General features: G+C 39.9%; 1 protein-coding gene across 1 annotated transcript in view; it reads right to left on the bottom strand.

Annotated features, from left to right (window-relative positions):
- CMYA5 (cardiomyopathy associated 5) overlaps positions 1-25,379 on the bottom strand; it is a gene marked incomplete at both ends in the record, with an annotated part of 83,163 nt that overhangs the window by 38,081 nt on the left and 19,703 nt on the right. Inside the window, one exon of the mRNA XM_084233864.1 lies at positions 2,379-12,903. Coding sequence (XP_084089990.1) covers positions 2,379-12,903 — 10,525 coding nt within the window. The remainder of the gene's footprint in view (positions 1-2,378; positions 12,904-25,379) is intronic.

Below are 25,379 nucleotides of genomic sequence, written 5' to 3' on the forward strand. Positions count from 1 at the left end.
TGAAATGGAGTAAGTCTCTTTTGCTTTAGTCAACTAGTTTTCCAGAGAAGATTAGAGAGTAAGAAAACACTTTCAAATGGGTTCAAAGAGGGCCTCCCTGGTGGTGCAGGCGGGTGAGGGCAACGCTGTGAAATTGTCTGCAGCCTCTGCAGTGCCGGTTCAATCCCCGCCGGCCTCGGAGCAACCCACATGGCGAGCAGACCTCTCCTGCCTCGCCTGCTGCTCCCCTCAGCAGTGTATTTCATCAGTCTGCCTGTTCTGTTCCCCACTCTGTCTCTGGTGAATCCTCTCACCCTCCCGCGCATCTGGACTGTACCCCGGCTCTTGTACAAATGAAATAAAAAAATCTTTAAAAAAAAAATTGGGTTCAAAGAGCAGACATCTTTAACCTCACTTGAAATTTGTTTTAAATTGACAATATTTAGGCAGAATTACTTTTTAATTTCTAAAACTCATAAACAAAGCAGAATGAGAAAGGCTGAATATACCTAGTCGTCTTTCTGCTGACAGTGCCCAATAGCTGTCAGTTAACAAAATCAAATGTCATCACATAGGGCCTCCCCTGGTGGCACAGCAGTTGAGCGCTGGGCTGTGAAGCTGCCCGCAGCCTCTGCAGCACCGGTTTGTTCCCCGGCCTCTGGTGAGGGCCCCACATGGCACAACAGACCTCTCCTGCCGTGCCCAGCAGTATATTTCGTCACTCTGCCTGTTCTGTTCCCGGCTCTGGCTCTAGTGAATTTGCTCACCCTCCCATGCTTCTGATTGTACCCAGTGCTTGTATAAATAAATAAATAAATCTTTAAAAAAAAATGTCATCACATAAATGGGGCTAATTTCACAGGTGCTAATACATCCTGTTGTCTGAGATTTCATACAAGAAATAGCCCCATCTCTGAATTTGGCCAGCTAAAGCAAATTTCAACAAAATTTTATGCTGAAGAAGTAAAACCAGTATCAGACACGTTGAGAAGGATTAATTTGGCAGACAAAAAAAAGGCCAAGATTCTAATATGTTATCCTATTGAATCAAAAATGAGACCAACAATTATTTAAGTGACCTAATTGAATAATCCTATTGAAAATCATTACCACTAGCAAGGCACTGGGTGGAGCAAAATGGATATATGATCAAGAACAGGATCTGTGGTGGCAGGCAGACTGGGTACCAATCCTAGCTCTGTCTTCCATGACTTTGACCAAATCACTTAAACTATATGAGCCCATTTCTTTATCTGCAAATTAATGACAATGACAGTATTGTTGCAAAGATTTAAAAGATACCTTGTAACTTTAAAAAGTGCCTAGTACATAGTAAGTGCTCAATTCTGTTATGCATGGTATTGTAAGATCATTCTGGCTACTGCATAGAAAATAAATTAGGGCCTCCCCGGTGGCGGCGCAGCGGGTTGAGCGCCATGCTGTGAAGCTGTCCGCAGCCTCTGCAGTGTGAGTTTGATCCCGGCCTTCCAGGGAGATTCCCACATGGTGCAGACCTCTCCTGTCTCCCCTGCTGCTCCCCTCAGCAGTGTATTTCTGTCATCTGCCTGTTCTGCTCCCTGGTCTGTCTCTGGTGAATTCTCTCATCCTCCCTCGCCTCTGGCCTGTACCCCCGCTCTTGTATAAAAATAAATCTTTAAAAAAAAAAAAGGAAAAGAAATTAAAGAGACAAGGGTAAAAACACCAGTTTTATGGCTGTAATGAAGGTAGATGAGAATAGCAAAGACTCAATGCTTGATTTCCAATAGTAACTCTGGGGAAGTGGAGTATTTAAAAATCACAATACATAAGGATGTGTGTTGTGATTAGTTTTTTTACACTCAGAATCTATAAACATAGCCAGAAAGAATGCAAAAGCTTTCCATTTCTAACATCGTTTTTATAATAAAGAGAAAAAATGGAGAAAATTGAAATATAAATATCTTATTCTCTTGAGTATTTTATAAAATTTTCAATAAACTTACTCAATGTAACATACATGTATTTTATAGGATGATATTGTATAAAATAAATCATGTTTTATATTCAAAAGTATATTCTTAATTTAAAATGATTTGACTTTTTTGGATAATGTTAAGGACTACTGCCAACGGATGATAAGACCCCTCACAGTGACCCTGTGTTATTTATTTTAGCCTCCCCAGAACCTAGGAAAAACACCTGACTCAGAGTGTGTACCCAATAAATGTTTTCCCAATTCCAAATTGAACTTAACTGCCTAGGAAATATTCTTTGTTAACTTTGTATTATCTTTCTAGCCACTAGAATGTAACTGGTTACTTTATGCTTAAAGATGTGTGTATCAAATATCAGTCATATTTTCAACTGTGACAAGAAATTAAACGTGTATATATAATTTATATGCATTAAGATCTATTTACCTTTACAGCACTTATAGCTGTGTCAAGCGTTGAAACCTCATGGTCATTATGGGTGCCAAGTATCTTGTCAGTGGCAGAAATTGGACATTTGCAAGTGCAACAATATGTGTCAGTTTGGGATGTTTTCAATTCCTTTTGCTCCTTCTCAGTTACTAAGGATGACAAGAACTGGTCTTGTTCTGTTCTTTCTCTGCCAAACTCTTTCTGTTCAGCGGACATACCTTGTTCCATCTTACTCACAAATTCATTTTCATTGATGTGTTCAAAGCACTCCTTTCCTTGAGATAAAACATCCTCAGACAATGACTCTGAATGCAGTTCTTCTGATAAAATATCTTGAGTAACCACGTCATAATTCAGGGATTCAGTAAATTCATACTCATCCTGAACAGGGCTATTGTGGAGCCTGTCTTCACTTGGCTCAGGTGAGACCATTATTTTAGATTCTTCTTGCACTGTTTCTTGAACACAAGTTGCACCAGATGCAAATTCTTCCTCTGGGAAAGACACTTGTACTGGGATGTTCAGATTGACCTCTGTACTTGCACTTCCTCCATCATTACTCTGGCTGCCGGGTTCATCTACTCTCTCCATGACATTATTGGTGTCTTCAAATGGAACTGCATAGCTTATCTTCTGGGTAGCCATTCTGACTTCCTCAGTGATGGGAATTTTCCTCTGCATGGCTTCATTGTCAAGGGTCTCCACATCAAGTACAGATTCTCCTTCCTTGTAAACAGATTTCCGCTCCTCTTCCAGACTCTTCTTCCCAAAAATAGTTTCAACCCTCCCCCCAATTTTTCCTTCTGCAGTGATTTGTTGGTACAAATCATCCTTACCAACTGGTTTTTCTTCCAGACCTTGGCCTTGGTCCCTTTGAGTTACAGGTGTGTCATGAAGAAAGTCATCTTTGAGTATGTACTTCTCAAAATATATTCCTGTTCCATCATCAGTGTCAGAATTTCTGCTAGGAAACGATGCCTCAGAATTCACACTGTCACCTTCAGAAGCTGTCTCCCCTTCTTTCTTTTTCTCTCCAACTGCTTCTTCATACAAATCCTTGTATAAAAATGCAAGTGCAGGTGGCTCCTCAAGAAGTTCAGGATTAATGGCCTTAACAGTGGTAGGAAATATCTGGGTTGGTGATAAAACTCCTTCCTTTTCATCGAATAAAGGCATCCCAGGTGACTTGGAGTCCACATCTCTATTTATGCTCTTTGGAGCAACTCCGTCAGATAATTTTTGAATATCCAAAGACTTTTGGGTCTCTGGGTGAGATAATTTGCTGTGGTCCTCTTCCATTCCATAAAAACTTTCATCTAATTTCACCAAGTCATATTCACTTTCTAGGGCACTTTCCTCTGAACTTTCTGGGAAAGAGATAGCCTCTTCTGTAACTTCCTTTGAGTGTTCTGCTTTAACATTTAATTTCCATGGAGCCTTCTGTTTTTCTGGCACTGGGGAGATATTATAATCAATCAACGTATATTTCTCAAAATAATCCTCTTCACTGGAAATTGTAGGCTGTTTAAAGGCTAAGTCACCAGTTTCTGAATCTAGAGCTATCTCCTCTTCTATATCGTGAGTTTCCTTTTGTTTCTTTTCTTTTGATGATGCTTCTTTTTCATCAGATTCTTCTAACTTACTCTTAGCTTTCTGACAAGGAGCTGCCTCATTATCATGGCGCTGTATAGTTTTAAATGAGGCCTTCTTTTCCAAATATTCTAACTTATCTTTCATTTGTTCACTTTCTTCCTGATCAACTGAAGAAATAAATGCAGGAGCATGAACATTCAGTATTTCACAGCCTTCAGAAATGATACTGAAGGCACTCTTTTGATCTTCTGAAAGTCCAGCTGGCTTACTAGTCACTTTAAATTCATCTTTTACATGTGTGTCTTCGGGCTCTGTGGATATTTCTCTAGTAGAAACCACTTTATTAGCATTGATTGCTGATGCATTAGCTATAAATTGAGTGTAGTTGCTACTTGGCAAAGAGTGTAGTTCATTTCCATGGGCATCTTCTGTAGTCTCCAAGTGGCTCTTTGAAACAAGAACAGATTGTTTAGGTATTTCAGATGTTTGATCTTTAGATGTTTGAATGGTATGAACTGTATGCCTATCTGGAGTACTTTCTGACTGTGGTATTTCTTGTTTCTTCACTGTACTAATTTCTGGAGAAGTTCCTGAAACGAGTGTTTGTGGTTTCACAGATGGCACCAGATATGGATGTGTTTCTAAACTCTTTGTTTCGCCCAAAGGACGATCAAAGATTCTTTCAGATTCCTTAGATTGAGATCCTTGTTTCATACTTTCTTTTGTGATATCTAAAGAAACTTGAGATGGTTCTGACACTGTGTGCTGTCCCTTTACTTCATTATGACTCACTGTATCCCTGCTTGACTTTTCCAGTGCCAGATTTCCATCTTTAGGTAAGGAGTGGTCATCTATTTCACAAGGATAAGGAAGATCCACTGGAAGGAAAGTCTTGGTTTTTTCCACCAACACTTTACTTTCTTTTAATGTGTGTGGCTGGGTTTCTTCTGCCTTTGTTTCCTTGATTTCCAGGTGAGCTTCTGAAATCCTGGCTTCTGGTTTTTCAGTAATTGATGTAGTTTTACATTCACTGATGTAGCCTTCTACATTCACAGTAGGCTGAATTTCCTGCTGTTTCTTTCTTTCTGAAAATGCATGTAATTGCTTTTCTTTTTCTTCTCCTTTCTCCTCCTTGATAATTTTGTATATTTCTTTGTGGTCTTCATCTTGATAGGACTGTTGCAGCTCAGCTGCAGTTTTTGAGTCTTCCAATTTCAAAGGGCTAGATGCATGTATAATTTGTGCCTGTTCTATTTCATTATTATCTTTAAGTTCTAATGGGGCTACAGTTTCTTGTTTTTCTGCCAAGGAATATGATCTGGTTTCCAAGTTATCTTTCTCTTCAGTTGGGCTAACAGAACTGAGCTTTATTTCCTCTTCAGCAATTTTTAAGGAAGTAGGTTTTGGCATTTCTTTCTTAAGTCTGTCTTCACCAAAATCAATTAAACTGCCTTTAGATTCCTCTACTGGCAAAATTATTGACTCTGGCTCCTTAGATTCCTTCATGATATTTTCACCTGTGAAGCTAGATGAAGCTGATTTTGGCTCTTGTGGCACCTTATCTACTGCATCAAATGAAAAGAGTAATTTTTCTTTTTGATCACTTCTGGGCTTTTTGTTAACAACAGAAACATTCCATTTAGATGGAGGAGAGATTGCTGGTGCCTGGACTTTCTTACTATCAGTGACATGAAGAGGAACAGCATTTTTGGTTTCTTCCATAATGGATTTCTCACCCATGGGGGAATAAGATTGAATCCCAAGACACTCCTCACCATCAGCTGATTTAGGTTCCATCATAGTCACTGCTTTTTCCACTGATGGACTTGGCTGAGTTTCCAAATCTTCTTTTTCAGCAACTTTGTTATCTGGAGTATGTGATCTAAAAAACAAACTGGACATCCATGATGTGAAAGATGAAATTCCTTTCTTTCCCTTTTCTTCAGAAGGGCTTGGCTCAACTGCCTTTGGCCCCTCAGGCAGCTTTTGAGTCACCTCAGGTAGCTTTTCAGTCACCTTAGGTGACTCTGGAAGTTGAGCTTTTTCATTACTTTGGACTGGGGGGAGAGGTTTTATTTGTGTGGGTATTTTCACTTCAGGTTTCTCCCTTTCATTAGTTTCATCTATGCCCACTGACTGAACAATTTTTGAGTTCACTACTGGTTTCTCTCCAGGTATAGGCGATATCCCCCTTTGTGCTTCTTTTTCATTGCCCAACACAGATTCCACATCTTCTGCCAGGAAATGCGGTGCTTTGGGAGGAGAAGGAATAGTTTCTGATTTGAACTGTTCCATTGATGAACCAGAAACTGGTTTCTGAAAGATTCTTTCAGGAGGTAGTTTGATTTCTTCCTGGCTGTCTTCTTTGCAAGATCTGGAGAATTCTGATTTTGCTTGCTCCAATATTGAACTTTCACTCCCCATGAAAGAATGGCTCTCCTTTCTTTCTGTGTCATTTCCTGCTAGAACTAAAGATTTAGGTTTGGGGGCTAGCCTTATTTCTTCAGAAGAGTAAGTTTTAGTTGATGAGGTCTCTATGTTACCACTTGTGGTATCAAGAGTAGATACTGGTTCTTGTAATGATAAATGTGATTCTTCAGCAAAATGTGGCAAAACCTGCTTTTTGGTTTCATCTGCATGGTCTTCATCTGATGGAACAGGCTTGAGTGATCCTGTCACCAGATCACTGGGGCCAGAGGTACCCAGTTGCACAGATGACGGTTCTCTTTCTTCATGATGACTCACTAGATCCTGTTCAGGCTTGTCTAACATCCAGTTTTCATCCTTTAGAGAAATAAGGGCCTTCTTCATTTGTGTTTCTTTAAAAGCTTCTCTCTCCACTGCCTTTTTGTTCTTGTCATCACTGAGGGTAGGTAATGCTGGAGCAATCTCTTCTGACACTAAATTTCCCAGTTTAGTAAAACTTGCCACTTCCTCATTTTTGTCTTTTGGCATTATATGTTTGGATGCGAGTGACACGTTTTGTGAGGAAGGAAGTTCCATTTCCTTTTTCTCTATCTTATCACCTAGGTTGAGTGAAAAACCAAGTTCACGTCTTGATATCTCTGAGGCAGACCCAGAATTCTCTTTCTGTGATGAAACCAAACATTCAGAGTCAAGGACTGCAGAAAATGAAAATCCTTGTTCCTTTCCCCCCCTTTCTTCCTTAGATACATCTGAATGCTGAGAAGACAATACATGGGTTATTGGCAACCCAGGTTTAAAATCTTCAGGTTCTACCTCTGACAAAATAGAATGCTCTGATATAGAGAATTTGCTTGGAGGTGAATCAAATTTAACTTCCCCCTCTGCTTCTGACCAAGCTGAATGTTTCCATGTAGCAGTGTCAGCGGGAGAAGAACTGCCTTCAATTTCTCCCTTCTCTTCTTCTTTCAGAACTGAATGTTTATCTATAGATGTTACTGCTGGTAGCAAACCACTACCTAATTCACTCTTTCCTACTTTTGTTAAGACTGGTTGTTCTATAGGACTGGATGAATCTGCTGGGATTTCTTCTTTTGCTAAATTTTTTAAGCTTGAGTCTTGCTCAGTTACAGATGTGGTGATTGAAGAACTGGTTTCAGTTTCTTGCTTTATTTCTTCTGACAATGGTATAAATTTTGATGTAGGTGGTCCATGTTTTATTACATTTTCTACTCCTAATGAAGGTGAACGTAGCTCTCCAGCTGTACCTGTTATCTTAGAATCAGGTTTCACCTTTGCTTTCTCTGGTGATAAAACCTCAAGTCCAGATAAAGATGTTTCCAATATAGGTGAATACGACTTCACCACTTCAGGTTCATTCTCTGACAACAGTCTCTGTTCTAGTTCAGACGAAACGGTTGTAGCTAAACTGGGTTTGACATCCTTCTTTGGCTCATCAACCAAGTCAGGCAGAATTGAATATTTCATTCCAGACTCTGGAACATTTGGAAGCAGAGGCTCCATTTCTTGATCCCATGATCCATGTGCAGTAGCTTCTGCAGAATCAGGCATCATCTCTTCCTTACTTTTAACTTTTAGCAAATCCATCTGTTCATTTGCAGCTTTTGGAGTGAGTGATGCTTTGGGTGCTTCTTCTTTCTCAATTGCACGAATGGAATCAGGTGACACTGAACACTGAGTTGCAGGTTTGGATTCTTCTTTTACCATGGATGATTGTGCAGGTAAAGAAACGGGTGTTGCAGATAGTGGCGAACTAGACTCAATTTCTCCCTTCTCTGATACTCTGGTGAAATCTGGTGAAATCAAGCCTTCAGAATCAGGTTCAGAAGATGCTTGAGATCTCTGCTTCTGTAATGAAACAAGATATTCAGATACAGATGTTGAGGTTGCTTGAACATCTGGTTTAATTTCTGCTTTCTCAGTTTTATATGTTGAAGGCGGCAGACTTGCATCTTCACGGGCAGATATTGAAGGGGAAGTTTCCGCTTTTTGTTTCTGTGATGAACTGAGATGCTCGGGTACAGGTGTAGCAGCTGCTGGTGCAATTTCTTCTTCATCTGCTTCTGAAAAACCAGAACATCCTGAAGCAGACATTGCAGTTAACAGCAAATCAGGCTCAATTTCACTTTTCTTTGTTTCTGAGATTCTATATGGTGGGATTGAAACTTGTGATGCTGAGTCTGGAGAAAAAAGCTCAGCTTCAGTGTCTTCATCTGACAAAATCGTGTGTTCAGATGGTGATGTTAAACATATTGGAGAATCACTCTCAATTTCTCTTTTCTCTGTTTCCCTAGTCACAGAGGGTGAAAATGAGAATTCTGACGCAAATGCAGAATCTGGAGAAAAAGGTCCAATATCTTCTTGCTCTTCTTCTGAGAAACTCATGGGTGAGAAGACACCTTTGAGATTTAAAGATCTGTGGTCAGTTTCCTCCTCTTGTGATTCTGGTGTTGCATATGGTGGTACTGAAAACTCAGAAGCAGAGTTGGAAGAAGGTGTGTACCGTTCTATTTCTATTGTCTCTTCTTCTGATAGAACCATTTGTTCAGATAGAGTGCCTGAAAGCGGTGGAGCCTGGCATTCAGAGTTCACCTCAGCTCTGTGTGGTGGAAGAGTGTGTTCAGTTGTAGGGGCCACATCTGGGGAAAACAACCCAATGTCCTCCTTCTCTTCTTCTGATGGAATCTTGTGCTCAGAAGCACTTTTTGATTTTAATGGGGAAACATCTTCAATTATTTTCTTTGGAGATTCCTGTGTTGCATCTGGTGGAGCTGCAGCGTGGGAAGGCAATGTTGACTGTGCTGCATGAAGTTCACTTTCTGGGGCCTCTTCTCCAGGCAGGACCATATGCTCCAGTGTTGCTGCTGAGAACAGTGGTGAAGTCTTCTCAGTTGTGGATGGTGAGAGAGACTGTTCAGATGCAGGGGCCATATCTGGGGAAGACAACTCAGTGTCTTCCTTCTCTTCTTCTGATGGAATCTTGTGCTCAAAAGCATCTTTCAATTTCAATGGGGAAACATCTTCAATTATTTTCTTTGGGGATTCCTGTGTTGCATTTGGTGGAGCTGCAGCGTGGGAAGGCAATGTTGACTGTGCTGCATGAAGTTCACTTTCCGGGGCCTCTTCTCCAGGCAGGACCATATGCTCCAGTGTTGCTGCTGAGAACAGTGGTGAAGTCTTCTCAGTTGTGGATGGTGAGAGAGACTGTTCAGATGCAGGGGCCATATCTGGGGAAGACAACTCAGTGTCTTCCTTCTCTTCTTCTGATGGAATCTTGTGCTCAAAAGCATCTTTCAATTTCAATGGGGAAACATCTTCAATTATTTTCTTTGGGGATTCCTGTGTTGCATTTGGTGGAGCTGCAGCGTGGGAAGGCAATGTTGACTGTGCTGCATGAAGTTCACTTTCTGGGGCCTCTTCTCCAGGCAGGACCATATGCTCCAGTGTTGCTGCTGAGAACAGTGGTAAAGTCTTCTCAGTTGTGGATGGTGAGAGAGACTGTTCAGATGCAGGGGCCATATCTGGGGAAGACAACTCAGTGTCTTCCTTCTCTTCTTCTGATGGAATCTTGTGCTCAAAAGCATCTTTCGATTTCAATGGGGAAACATCTTCAATTATTTTCTTTGGGGATTCCTGTGTTGCATTTGGTGGAGCTGCAGCGTGGGAAGGCAATGTTGACTGTGCTGCATGAAGTTCACTTTCCAGGGCCTCTTCTCCAGGCAGGACCATATGCTCCAGTGTTGCTGCTGAGAACAGTGGTAAAGTCTTCTCAGTTGTGGATGGTGAGAGAGACTGTTCAGATGCAGGGGCCATATCTGGGGAAGACATCTCAGTGTCTTCCTTCTCTTCTTCTGATGGAATCTTGTGCTCAAAAGCATCTTTCGATTTCAATGGGGAAACATCTTCAATTATTTTCTTTGGGGATTCCTGTGTTGCATTTGGTGGAGCTGCAACGTGGGAAGGCAATGTTGACTGTGCTGCATGAAGTTCACTTTCTGGGGCCTCTTCTCCAGGCAGGACCATATGCTCCAGTGTTGCTGCTGAGAACAGTGGTAAAGTCTTCTCAGTTGTGGATGGTGAGAGAGACTGTTCAGATGCAGGGGCCATATCTGGGGAAGACAACTCAGTGTCTTCCTTCTCTTCTTCTGATGGAATCTTGTGCTCAAAAGCATCTTTCGATTTCAATGGGGAAACATCTTCAATTATTTTCTTTGGGGATTCCTGTGTTGCATTTGGTGGAGCTGCAGCGTGGGAAGGCAATGTTGACTGTGCTGCATGAAGTTCACTTTCCAGGGCCTCTTCTCCAGGCAGGACCATATGCTCCAGTGTTGCTGCTGAGAACAGTGGTAAAGTCTTCTCAGTTGTGGATGGTGAGAGAGACTGTTCAGATGCAGGGGCCATATCTGGGGAAGACAACTCAGTGTCTTCCTTCTCTTCTTCTGACAGAATCTTGTGCTCAAAAGCATCTTTCAATTTTAATGGGGACATATGGTCAACTGTTTCCTTTAGCGACTGTGTTGCTGAATGTAATGGAGCTGAATATTCTGAAACAGAAGTGGAATCTGGTGTGTGACGCCCACTCTCTAAGAACTCCTCCTCGGACAGGGCCATGTGTTCTGGGGTAGCTGCTGAAAACAGTGAGGACTGGCCTTCTGAAGTCTTTGCAGTTGTGGATGGTGGGAGAGAGTATTCAGATGCAGAGGTTGACACTGGGGAATAAGGCTCAAGGTCCTCATTCTCTTCAGACAAAACTTCAGGTTCAGATACATCTTTACCACTGGATGGAGAAATTGACTTGACTTCTTGCTTCTCTAGTTCATGGTTCAAATCCTGAGGGACTGAACATTCTGACACAAAAGCAGAATCCACAGAAACAGACTCACTTTCCTCCCTTTCATCCTCAGACAACTCGACATGTTCAGGAGTAGGTATGAGTTTTGAAAGAATGGGCTGCTCTTCCTTCTGCTCCACTTCAGGGACCAAAGGAGGAGGGAAGAGCTTCTCAGAAATGAATGGACTCTCTGGGTAACCTTGTTCTATGAACTCTTCTTCTGCTAAGTTAGAATCTTTAGGTTCAGGCATAGCAGATATTGGTAGAGAAGTTTCTATTTCTTCTTTCTCTGGTTTTTCTAACACTAGAGATTCAGAAAGAGAAATGGATGGTTCAGGCACATTTTCTTCCTTCTCTCCTCTGACACTGGGATGTGAGGAAGTCAGTTCTTCAGAGACTGATTCTGCCTTTTCTAGTGAAGCCAGGTCCAGTTCTTCTTTCTCTAGGCCAAAACCTTCCTGGAAAGATGCTGCCAGACCTGGTGAAGCTGTTTCCAAAGACTCCTTCTCTGCCTCCAGTGAGATGGAGTGGTCATCAGAATACATGTCTTCCCTCTTTTCCTCATCCACTGACAGTGGTGAGACTGCAGAGTCAAGCCCTGAATTTACAGTTTCCTGTAAATCAGGCTCAAATTCTTCCTTTGCTGTTTCCAGGAATACAGTCTCAGATGCACCAGGTATGAGAGAGGAAGCTTCCATGTCACTGGATTTTGCTTTATCACCTGGGACTGATGGTGGGGTGATAAGCTCATCTTGTTGTGCTGTGTCATTACTCATAAAAGAGGAAACTGTATGCTTGTTGGCAGGTGTGCCCTTTTGGGGAGAATCAATATGCATTTTCTTTTGCTCTTCATGACTGAATAAGGAAGTCAGGGACTTTGACCCTTTGGAAGAGCATGCACCTCTCCAAGGTGAAGTGAGCTCTTTTATTTTATCATCTTCTACATTTTGGGCTACTAATTTGCCTGTTTTGGAAACTATGTTAGAATCACTATCTGGCTCTAGACTAATGGATGCCTCTTTCCCCTTCCTATAATGTATTTCTTTAATTACATAACCCTTTGGTAATGTTCCATAAAACTGGAGTGGAATTAATTCTTCTTTAACCGAATTAAACATCTTAATTTTATATTGTACGGTTCCTATGTAGACTGGCTTTAACACAAATGGCTTATGTTCTTTGTATATTGCCCCAGTAATAGGTGGTGTATTGGAGGTGGTCTTTTTTCTTATTTTATCATAAATGCCAATAGATGACATCTCTTTTTGAATGTTTAGTTCCTGGCTTTCTGAAATTAAAGGATTTTCTTTTTTGTTTTCTGGAACATCTTGAGATTCCAAAAAATTTCTTTTTTTGTTGCCTTTCCGACGTAATGATGGTGAGCCATGCTTTGATTTAGGCCTTCTTTTCCGAGCCTTTTTAACTTCATCCACAATGAAGGAAACATTCCCTGGAGAATTCAGAGTTGATCCTTCCAAGCTACCTACTCCGGAAGTGTGACTTTCTTCTGAAGCCCAAGGAGTGGAAGACCTACTTGAGTTGGTTTCCCAGGTTATTCCACTATCTTCCTGTTGAACTGTCACCATGGAAAAGGAGGGGTCAGAGATTATACACTTCTCTTTGGTCTTGCCCTCTTCATCCTGGTCTGATAACCTATGGTAAATAATAGTAATATTAATAATTACATATAATAACAGTAATATTATAATAATTACTTATTATAATAAGAAGTAAGTATCATACTTTAACCAGGTAAAGGATAAACATAAAATTAAAATATATAGGAACTATTGCCATCCATATAAAAAATTTGAAGTTAAATTCACAACATTCCCTTATCGGGATTGCTCCCCTGGCCTCCCGGTCACTTGGGCTCACTCTGGACCTTCATAACATTAATTACACCTGCGTTCTCTGTTAATAGGCTGACCTAGCTTTTATCATGTCACCCTTTGATTATTCCATCATCATTTTAACTGGTCAGCTGATATCACATCCCACTCTATCCTACCAGCAAGCTATCCTGTCCATCTTTTCAAACCAGCTTTTCTAAAAATTTTCATCATGCCACTCCCTTCTCAAAAATCTCTGTAAATTCCTTGCACCTGTAGAAAAACAAGTTCAAAATCTTTAGCTCTCTGATCCTAGCTGACCTTATTTTCGAGGGCCCATTTTCAGCCACCCCAGTGCCATATTTCCATTTTAACTACATAATTCGCTCTCTGATAAATATGGGAACCCTTAGCCAGGAAAAATAGATCACTGAATATAGGAAGATCACAAAAATTGCCAGCCTACTGTGCTGTACTCTTCATCTGTGAGCCAGGGATTTTAGTAGAATCCAGCCCATGAGGTTGTTGGGAAAATTAAATTAGACATACAAAATGTTAGGAAAAGTGCCTGGCATGTAGTTAGTGCTCAGTAAATATCATTTATAATCAGGTCTTCCCTACAACCTTTGGACTAGAGATCTAGGGAGCCTGTGTGTGGGCATTTTCAGCTGCTAGCAGTGTTTGCAAAGACAGTCTCCACAGACTTTTCTTATACTCTCTCAGGAGGTAACTGGATTTGGCTGCCCCTTTGGGGCTTCAGTTGTCATTGAACTTGTTTTAGATTCCACAGCACTCTTCTCTGGAATTTTCCCTCCCCTGTATTCCCACTGTTCCTTCCTTTAGACAGCCTATCCACCACCTTACTCCATCTTTTCTATATCTAATTTCTATCTAATCTTCAAGGCTTACCTTGAGAACCTCCGCTGTTATGATTCCTGGCCATTACTTATTTTCACTTCATAAATAATAAGTTCAAGATTAAAACTCCAAAGGCTATGTCTTTGAATTCCTGCATATTTTGAGATTCCTGCATATTTGGAGTTTATGTGAGATTATTGAACAGGCCACTTTTCAGCTGTGTGACTTTGGCTTGTTCCTGTACCTCTCGGTACAGATTTCTCAAGTATGTGAGATAGCAGGACGCCAAGGGCTCTACCCTATATTCATCCACTCTAGGAACAATGCTACAATTTGAGATAAATACAAACTACTACTGACTTATATTCTTTCCACAACAATAAGAATAGAAAAAGAAAGCAATAAGAAAAGAAAAAGAAAACAAAAGACAAATTTCAATGCTAAAATTTATTAATTGTAACTATAAAATGAAGGCACTTTTTAAAAAATGTGCAATTGGGTCTCCCCGGTGGCACAGCGGTTAAGCGCTGGGTTGCGAAGCTGCCTGCAGCCTCTGCAGCACTGGTTTGATCCCTGGCCACGGGGCGAGGGTCCCACATGGCGTGCAGACCTCTCCTGCCGCGTCTGCTGCTCCCCTCAGCAGTGTACTTCGTCAGTCTGTCTGTTTTGCTCTCCGCTCTGGCTCTGGTGAATTCTCTCATCCTCCCACACTTCTGACTGTACCCAGTGCTTGTATAAATAAATAAAATAAATCTTAAAAAAAATTTTTTTAATTAAAAAAATGCAATTAAAATAGCTGTCCTTTGCTAATAATTTATTTTAATTCATCACTGCTAATATCAGTGGTTCTCAACTCTGGACACACTTTAGACTCACCTATGGGGAGCATTTAAGAAATGCAGATATTATGCCATATCCCTCACCAGGGACTCTGATTTGATTATACCAGGTTAAGGTCTAGGCATTGATGGTTTTTTGTTTAAAAACTTCCAAGTGACTCCAATATATAACCAGAATCGAAGACCACTGACTTAAATAATCCTAGCTATGAAACTTAAATAGTGCATACTTTCTTGCTTATTTTGAACCCTTCCTATTTTGTTAGGTTAGGCTGAAGGTCAATGTCCTTGCAAGCACATTCTACTTCCCACTCTCAAACTTTGGAGTTTTCCAACAGACTGCTACAAAGAACTATGGATCACTGAGATCCTGATCTCCATCACTCTCACCAAGCCAGGTGGAGCCTGGGACATCCAGAGCCCTCACTGGTCTTCAATAGCAAGCAGCCTCATTTATTCACCCAGTGTACCATAAATAATATCATTTTTCTACACATGCTGTGGGTACAAAAGTTTGGAAAGCAGTGGGAAGAATTATTTTCTCCATTTCCTTGGCAACTCTGCTCTTACTTATTTGCTTTGGTATTCAACTACTGAACTTAATTAGGAATAAATATCCTATTTTGGTTCAGGACTGAAACTTATTTAAAAAATTTCCTTCAAGTTCTTTTACATGCCTAATTAAAATTATTTCTCAGAATTTTCAATTCCTACTACCTCTTCTCCTTTTAATTTAACTTAATAGAAGGAGGAAAATTAAAAATTAAGATTATGACATGCATCGGGGAAGTCAGCATTTTGAATGCCCATGATTGTAGTAGTTACAAAGCTATTATAAATTCAATTTAGAGTTAATTATTGATTGTAAATTCAATGTACTCAGCCAGAGAAGTTTTCATTACTAGCTAGAATGAGTTCATGAGTAGTTAGCAGAATACCCAAATGGTGTCATAAGAAGATAAAGTCCTTCAGAGGTGGGATCACTCAGTCGTTTACTTATTCACTCACTCATTTATTTCTTAATTTGATAAACTTTTATTAAGTTTAAATACTAACAATACAAATACAAGGACACAGAATCTTCTCTCAAGAAATTAAAAATCGTGGGCCTCCCCGGTGGCGCAGCAGTTGAGCACTGGGTTGCGATGCTGCCTGAAGCCTCCGCAGCACCCGTTCGATCCCCGGCTGCTCCCCGGCCACCGGAGGATGGTCCCACATGGCGCGCAGACCTCTCCTGCCACCCGCTGCTCCCCTCAGCAGTGTACTTCGGTCCCTCTCCCAGCTCTGGCTCTGGTGAATTCTCTCACCTCCCGCGCTACTGACTGTACCCAGTGCTTGTATAAATAAATAAATAAATCTTTTTTAAAAAAAAGAAATTAAAAATCTAACTGGGAGACGAACTAAACATTTTAATATGGTGTGATAAGTACTGTTACAAAAAATATGAGAGATACAGTGAGAACATAAAGAAGGGAATACTTCACATAGGAAAGATACTTGGGTTGAATTTTGAAGAGGAAATAGGAGTGTGCCAAATTGATGAGGCGTGGAGGTATTTGAGAGGATGAGGAGGGCATTCCAGGAAAATGTCATAGAACATGCAAAATGTATATATGAATAAATCATTCTCACTCACTGAGAAACGCAAGATATTTTGGGATATTTGGATTAGTGGAGAGAAGCAAAGGAACAGAAAAATCACAGAGCCAAAAAGAATCATATAATGACTTCTTTGCATGTGGAAAGCCGAGACCCAAGTATTCATATTACACTCAGTAAAGAAACAATTTCTCTCTGTAGAAGGGAAATGGTTCCCATAGAGTTCACAAATGCATTTAATACTCAGAAACACAAGTGTTCTCATCGATGTGACGATACACACACACATATGTATATATGTATAAATATATATATAATTTTTACAGTTAATGGATATTGGTTATTGATATCATCTCATCTGTTTTCTGGTTCTCACAAAGAAACCTTGTGATTATTGCTTGACCTCCCATATAAAGTTATCTGTGGGCAAGAGGAGTGACACACTGGATAACTTGAGTAGCTCACTTTCTTCCCCTTTCAGAGTTGGGCAAAGGGAAGATTCAGCAGATCTAACTTAGATCCAAGAAAAGAATAAACTAATACCAGAACTAAGTGCCAAAGATGACTCCTTCCTTTTGAGGATTAGCTTTATTTGATTAAAGAGGTTTCCACTTTCTGTTCTCATTTGTTAAAAGAATTTTTTTAATGTGAGTCAATGTTAAATTTCATCAATTTTATACAACTATATAGATAATCAGATCCCTTATTGTGTTAATTTGATGAATTGCAACAATTGATTTCCAAATGTCAAACCAACCTTGAACTTCTGGAATGACTTCAATGTGGTTGTGATATAGTATGCTTTTTATATATTGCTAGATTTTGTTTACTAATAATGTGTTTCAAACTTTTGCTCCTGTCTTCATGAATAATTGGCCATACAATGTGCAAGTGAGTGCACCCAAGTCCTTTACCCTAGGCCATGGGGCTCACTATCCACTTTGTTCCCATTCCCTCTAGTAGCCTCTCAAATTGAAAATTTTTTTTTTAAAGATTTATTTATTTATTTATACAAGCACTGGGTACAGTCAGAAGTGCGGGAGGGTGAGAGAATTCACAAGAGCCAGAGCAGGGAACAGAACAGTCAGAGGGACGAAGTACACTGCTGAGGGAAGCAGCAGGTGGCAGGAGAGGTCTGTGAGCCATGTGGGACCTTCGCCCAGCGGCTGGGGATGGAACCAGTGCTGCAGAAGCTGTGGGCAGCTTCGCAACCCAGGGCTCAACCACTGCACCATGGGGAGGCCTTCAAATTGAAATTTTTAAAGAAGAAAATGGCCAACCATCAAAGTAAAGCTACAAAAATAATTATTTCCATTATTTCATCATCAACATCTTCATTTTAAATTGGCACTCATTTTTAAAGGCAAAAAAAAAACCACCCTACACTTCTGAAGAAGTGAAACAAGTCCTCAAACTTTTTATCTAGAAGCTAATATTTATAGCTATTATATCTTTTTTTCTGTTAGACTCAAAATTTGTAGTTTAGAAACTGGTTAGTCCTTTCTTTTGACCAGCAGCTAAAGTGACATTTAGAAGCCTCCCTGGTGGCGTAGGGGTTAAGTCTCAGTGCTCTCCCACTAAAACATGAGTGCATGAGTTCGATCCCCTGCCCAGGAACTAACGCACATGGCGCAGCAGACCTCTCCTGTCTCGCCCCGCTGCTTCCCTCAGCAGTGTATTTCAGTAGATCTGCCTGTTCTGCTCCCCTTTCTGTGTCTGGTGAATCTTCTCACCTCCTGCAACTCTGTCCTACACCCCAGTTCCTCCACGGAAAAAAAAAGTGACATTAAAATTCCTTATAGGGGGCCTCCCCTGGTGGCACAGGCAGTTGAGCGCAGCGCTGTGAAGCTGTCTGCAGCCTCTAGAGCGCTGGTTCGATCCCGGCCTTCTGGTGAAGGTCCCACATGGTGTGGCAGACCTCTCCTGTCTCGTCCGCTGCTCCCCTCAGCAATGTATTTCACTCAGTCTGTCTGTTCTGATCCCCACTCTGTCTCTGGTGAATCCTCTCACCCTCCCGCACATCTGGTCTGTACCCTGGTTCTTGTATAAATAAATAAATAAATCTTTAAAAAAATAAAATAAAATTCCTTATAGGAATATAATTATGAACATACCTTAGATTCTCATAATGCCTTATTTTACATTCACACAATCCCAATGCACTAGCAAAATAAAGTAATGAGTAGGGTTTTCTTTTACTAAATCTGTATCAGACTTAGTATCAATTGTTATGCCACATCACTGAAGTTTGATATGGTTCTGCTTGTAATGTAAACTTTGTAAAACATATTTGTAAAGCTTCAAATTCCAAGCAAACTTGTGAGCTTATATTACAAATTGTTAATATGTTATGTGGGCCTTAAAAAAGAACCAATTTCTAAAAACTTAATGACTGACTCTATAATATTTCACCAAGAATTAATTGAATACCAAGTTCTTAGCAGAAAATTTATTATATGCATTGCTGAACAAAAAGTAATATAAAATAGCTTAGGTTAACAGGAGCTTATAAGTTATTAGGGACTTAAGAGAAAAAACCCATGAAACCATGAAAAAATTATTACACAGCATTATTGTGCCCTAAGTTCATTTTGGATGAGAAGAGTCAATATCTTATTTTCACAATAACCTGACACCTCATAGCCTTGAAGTTAGTGATCTCTACTACTTGAAATCAGGTTGTCTTTCTACCTTTAACTTACATTCTTCCCTTTCATGAACCCTGTGCTCCAATCTAACATTGACCTTACCCCTTATATTTTTCCTTATATCATTCTCTTCATCTGGAATGAATCATCTCTGTATATCCTAACTTTACCCTCTTCAGCAATCACCTCATATACCAACTCCTCCACGTAACCATCACTGACTGGTGAGTCAAAAGTAATTTTATTTCTCTGAACTTCTGGGATCTTAATGTAATCTTCTCCTGTGGCATTTACTTCTATACTTTAGAGTAATTTTACATGTAATGTAGCTACTCTACAATGCTGTCAACTTTCTGTAAGGAGGAACCAGATCTTTCGGTGGTTCTTTCAAGGTTCCCTTAAAAGTCTTTTCAAAACAGTCATCTTCATTTTTAGAGGAAAAAGTTTTTTACTTTTACATTTATATTCATCAGCTTTAATAATATTTAATTAAGTCATGTAATAAAAATAACAAGTGCAACTAGTATAAAAGAGGTTTGGGAATAATCACATCTGACCTTTAGTAAAAATGCAACTCAAAATGATGGGTATATTATACAGTAGCCTGTGATAAGGAGTGGTTAGCTTGCCTAAGACAGCAGTCTGTTTATAGCCCAAATGAGGTACTTTGGTTACTCCAGTCATTTAGGTTTAGAGAAAGGAGTTAAAAGAGATTGTATTGTTCTTTCTGCACATCTCTAGTTTTCATTCATAAGCAAGTACACCCAAGAAATTTCTATTTCAGATGAACTTCAAGACAATGACGTCTTCAAATCATCATTGACTTTCAACTGATTTCTAATTGAAGTCCAAAGTCAGGATTCATTCATTCAACAAGTAGTTATTGAGCTCCAATTATATACAAGGTTCTATGTCACACAAGATTTGTTATAGCAAGACAACCAATTGGTGCAAATTTCCTAAAAGATGTTTACAATTCTTTTCAAACTAATCAATTTGGTCTAAACCGTGGATTTGTGATAGAAATATAAACTAATTTTTCCTTATTTTAGACTTCTAACAGATAGGATGTTTTTGGATGTTACTATTAGAGGCAGCTCCACAGTAAGGCAAAATAGGTGCTTGTCAAAGTCATTACCTGTGCAAGAGCACTGCTAGACATAGTCAACTTTCTCCCAGCCTAGATGAGAACAATTCATTGTGAGTGAATATTTTCCTGCTTCATACACACACACACACACACACACACACACACACACACACAGACAAGGTGTATGAATAAACTAGGGGATATAAAGATTTTTTAAATATTTTAAAGGAGTTTTTTTTAATCTTTAAGTTCTCTTAAAATAATCATAGCCATACATTTAAATGTATTATCTGGGTCATTTATTTCTTATTCCAGGTGTTTCTTTCCACGTGGAAGGACATCTATTACTCTAACTCTCCTCCCTGACCTAGTTTCTCTCTGTCACTTTTCTCCATTTTACTCTGTGCCTATGCTATTAAGTGTGGAGTAATATAAGTTCCCCAGAGTTGGTATTAAAAAGTACATTATCACCCTATACCTATGCCACATTCTCTGATATTAGCTTTATCAGTAATAAAGTTGATATTTTGATCTCTAGCTGTCATTCCTTTGAATTTTCTTTCAGTTGTTTTAGAATTTAGGGAAAAGGGCTTTGTGTAGTAATTCTATTTGCCAGACCCAATATAAATAGTCACACTAGAGGTGGTTATTAAAGCATAAAAGACATTACTTGAGAACAAGATTAGATATGATAGCTAATCTATGTGTTTGTGAGTATCCATCATAAACTGATAACATGGATCACTCAGACCAAAGAAATCTGCCATCAGACTTGACAACACCCTGATCACAGATGGGTCGTCTTTACATGCACATAGACAAAAGCATGTCTTTATCTGCATCAACCTTCAGAACTAGTGATTACCATGAACTTTATAAGCAACATAAACCAATTTTAAAAGTATGTTACCCATGGTGAATGATAAATAATATTATATCCAAGGCAAAAATATCCATGAACTGCAAAGAATAAGGGTTGATAATTTGAATCAGATTATGCAAAAACATAAAAGCTGGGTCCAAGTGCTCTCTTTGACACTCACCCAGGGTCTGGTTTTCAGTCCATAAACAAAAACAAAGTCTCTGTTCTCCTACTGCTTAAATTCTATTACAGGGGAAAACAGAATAAGTAAATTGATCAGACAAATGTTAGGGAGCAATAAGTACTATGAAGAAAATATAAGTAAATGGAATGGAAGGTGATGGTGTTATTGGGGTGCTATTGTATGTAAGGGAGTCAAGGAAGATTTCTCAATTAAAGAGACACTTGAGGAGAGACTTGAAGGTATAAAGGAGTGAACATGCAAATTTTAGGAGAGCACAAACAGCAAAACTGGAGCTATACTGGAGCAGAGGGAAAGAGAGATTAGGAGTGAGGTCAGAAAGCAGCTGGGAGACAATTCACCTGAAATTATAGGTCATCGGAAGGGTTTGGATGATAGAACAAGATGAATAAGATGATAGAACACTGGAATTTTAGCCCTGCCATCTTCTTAGAGATGGGTAGTTAGTTACTCAGGCTAGGCTAGTTGGGGCCCATCTATTCCTCAACCTCATAACAATCAGCAAAATGACTGAGAGGCTGTAAACCTGTGACACCAGGCCAGATAATCAGATAATCAGTGTCCCCTGGTTCCTGCCTGATTCTCCAGTCTCTCATTCATTCTGTGTGTGAGTTCCTAAAATTCTTCAAAAAAATCCTTCTATTTTCTATTTGGCATATACAGAGTTGTTTCTTTACTATTAGAGATAGCTAGTTTATTATCAAGTTTATTTTTCATCTTGACCAGATGGCAGCCAAGTGATGGGGTTCTACCAATGGAAAGTGAGCACTAGTAATGTAGCCATTTCTAGGTACAGATCACTATAATCTCCCACACATGACCCTCCATATGTGTTTCCACCCACAGCTTGAAGCATGGCAACCTTAAATGCCAAATACTGAAGAGAGCAGTCACAGCAGATAAGATGCCTCGGTCCCTTAGTCACCACATGGAGGAGAGCTGCTCAACTAGGAATATTTGCTTTGGCCTTTTTTGTGAGTTCAAGAGAAACTTGTATTATGCTAAGCCACTAAGATTTTATTTGTCACAGCAGTTAGCATTACCTTTTCTAATACAAAATCTAACTACATAGCTCATTCCAACATTAAATATCTGTACTTCTTGACATAAAAAACATTTTTATATATATGCATATACATATGTATGTATATGTAATATATTTTTTATTACACAAGAAAATGAAAATGTTTTTCTTGCAAAAAATTAATCTAGCATTGATAAGTAATGTCTTCCTTAACTACCACAACTCCTATTCAAACCCCATTACCAGAGATAACCCAGTTACTTGATAACACGTTGCAAATTACAGAACAAACAAAAACTGAGCCTGGCAAAATAAGTGAAAGGAATTCTGTTTTTAAATTCCAACAAGTACTTATAATGTGCAATGTAATGGAATACAAAGAGGAATAACACCACACCTTCCAAGAACTTAGAGGCTAGCATGGAGCTGTATCGACAAACAGATCTTTATAAGAGAGCAGGATATGCGCAATTGCAAAAAGAATGTGCCAAAGGCATCAGATGTAAATGTACAGAGGCGGAAATGTTTTAACTTTGGGGTGGGCTGGGGCAGGTTGTGTGACTACATGTGTGCGAACAGGGGTTTGAAATATAACCACAGAGTATAAAAAGCTGATACAATGTTTTGCAAAATAAAAATGAATTTCTCAGGAGCACCATATTGGGAAGTGGTTGGAGGCAATTCAGGTAAAATGAATAACATGTGAAAAAGGAGGGAAAGAGGTGTAAAGCCATCTGGCATGTCTGGGTGTGCTTTAGGACACTTTTGCAAAAGTCTGTAATCTTCTTAAAAACCCCAAGACCCAGTGGTGTATATCTGAGTGTAACAGGGTGGTCCCTAGGAAAGGGGGAGGTTACAGGTTCCCTGTCCCACCCAAAGGAGGGTGGAGCTGAGCAGAGAGAGAAGAAACTGCAGAAGAGATTGAGGAAGGAAGGAAGCAGGATGGAGAGCCAGAAGGAGATCTGGAGAAGGCACATAGAGCCGAGAGACACATGAAGAAACTACACTTGCCTTTTGGTCATGGACTGGTTGACACAGATGTGGGTGAGAGACCCGTGGGGAGGTGACAATGGCAGTTTTTGTCTTGATTTTGATTTTGCTATTTTCCTTCCAGACTTGTCTGGTTGTTTCTGATCCTTTTCCGTGGATCTCCATTGGAAGATGCTTTAGACTTGTGACAGGCTTTGGAGCCTTGTTCTGGGCCAATCCTGCTTGGGTGGACTTTTACCCACGAGGGGACAGGTAACTTTGGGTACTTGATTTAGAAACTATATTCTTTGCCTTTCCTGTATTGTTTCCTAATTGTATTAAAGTTCCTTCCCATTAAAGTCTCATATGTTTTGTGTTGATGCGGCGGATGGCAAAACCTATTTAGAGCAGGCAGGTTTGCGGGGTCTGGGCTGTCCCTCTCCCTGCCCTGTAACATGAGTATTATGCCAGTGCTTTCAAGTACTACTCCAGACTCCAAGCAGATTGGAAAATACCCATTGCCCAATCTTTCCCAGGGCTTTAAACAAGCCTAATAATTGTAATGGTGTGTTACAATTATACTTGTTACTAACAACGAAGGTAACTTGAGTGCCTAAGACATGTCCATTGTGTGCCTAAGACATGTGCTGGAACTTACAACAAGGACTCCACAAGGAATGATCTATTTGAAAATACAAAGTTTCACAATAAAGTTTCCTTCTCTCCTACTTTTACCTGTTCCCAAACAAAATATTATATATGGGCTGGATGCATAAACTTCTCCACTTGCTTCAAGTAGGATATGTCTACCTAGTAGTGGTAAAGATGTTACATGACCATCAGAACTCTGGAATCAAAGGAACCACTATCTACCCAGAGTTAAAAGAACAATTGGTTTCTGGAATGAGCAACCAATTCATAAATACTTAAGGAGTATCTACGTATGCAGGGCCTGACCATGAGCTGGGGGCAATGACTCAATTAAATAAACTGCAGTAAGACACATGAATCCACCAGAGAAAAGGAGAAAATCTTTACCAGAGAATGTTCTGCTGGTACAGAAACCTAATGGCAAGAAGATGCCAGGTCTGTGAACCCAAATAATAAACTATGGTCCCCCAGATTAATGACTACTTAAGACCAAAACATGGGCAAGTCAATTATGTGTGATGTTGGAGCACCTTATCAAAGGCACCATCAACATTTTGGGTTACACAGAATTTTGATGTTGTTGTGGGAGGCTCTCCTGTATGCTGAGAGTGATTAGTAGAGTCCATGAGGAACTTCCACTAGATGCCAGTAATATCTGCGCCCAGTTGTGGCAACCAAAAATATCTTCAGATACGTACTAGTTGAGAACCCACTGACAAAAGCTAATCTAAGAGTGAGGAAAAGAAAACAAAGCAGAGATAATATTACCCTTGACTGAGGATGTAAATGAAAAAACATGGAAGATAAGAACATTCATATTCTGGGATTTCCAGCTCAGGAGTTAAAAACAGGCTTAACTCTTTAGCACTAGAATTCTTCAACAACTACTGAAGATTAGCACAGAACAGAAACTTTATCCCCCCATCCCCCACCCTACCCCAGTCACTGCTGTCAAATTCCGCTAAAGGTTCAGCTGGTGGTTACTAAGAGACAGAGAGCTTCATCTGAATAGAATGTGTCAGGCTGGGATCTTTTTAAATAAATCAGTGAGTCAGGATGACTTCTCCCCTGCTGTTCCACCAACTTTTTTATTTTTTAACTAAAATTGTAACTACCTAAGAGCAAGAAGGATGAAGGCCAATTGTTCCAAAAAGTAAGAGAAATCTGATTGGATTTCCTTATTTCCTTAGTGACCCTCCAGTGACCTTTCTTGGTAAGTTCACAACAGAAAAGGAGTCCTTAAATTGTGGCCTTGAAAATAATGGTACATTTAAAAATAAAACCAGCTCCTCTACTAGATGGCATCAGGGTTTGTCCTTTAAAAAAAAAAAATTATTTATTTATTTTATACAAGAACTGGGGTACAGGCCAGATGCGCAGGAGGGTGATAGGATTCACCAGAGACAGAGCAGGGAACAGAACAGGCAGACTGACAAAACACACTGCTGAGGGGAGCAGCAGGGAAGACAGGAGAGGTCTGCCACGCTATGTGGGACCCTCGCCGACCAGCAGGGATCGAACCAGCGCTGCAGAGGCTGCTGACAGCTTCACAGCG

Source organism: Talpa europaea (genome assembly GCF_964194135.1).
Source record: "Talpa europaea genome assembly, chromosome: 5".
Lineage (NCBI taxonomy): Eukaryota > Metazoa > Chordata > Mammalia > Eulipotyphla > Talpidae > Talpa > Talpa europaea.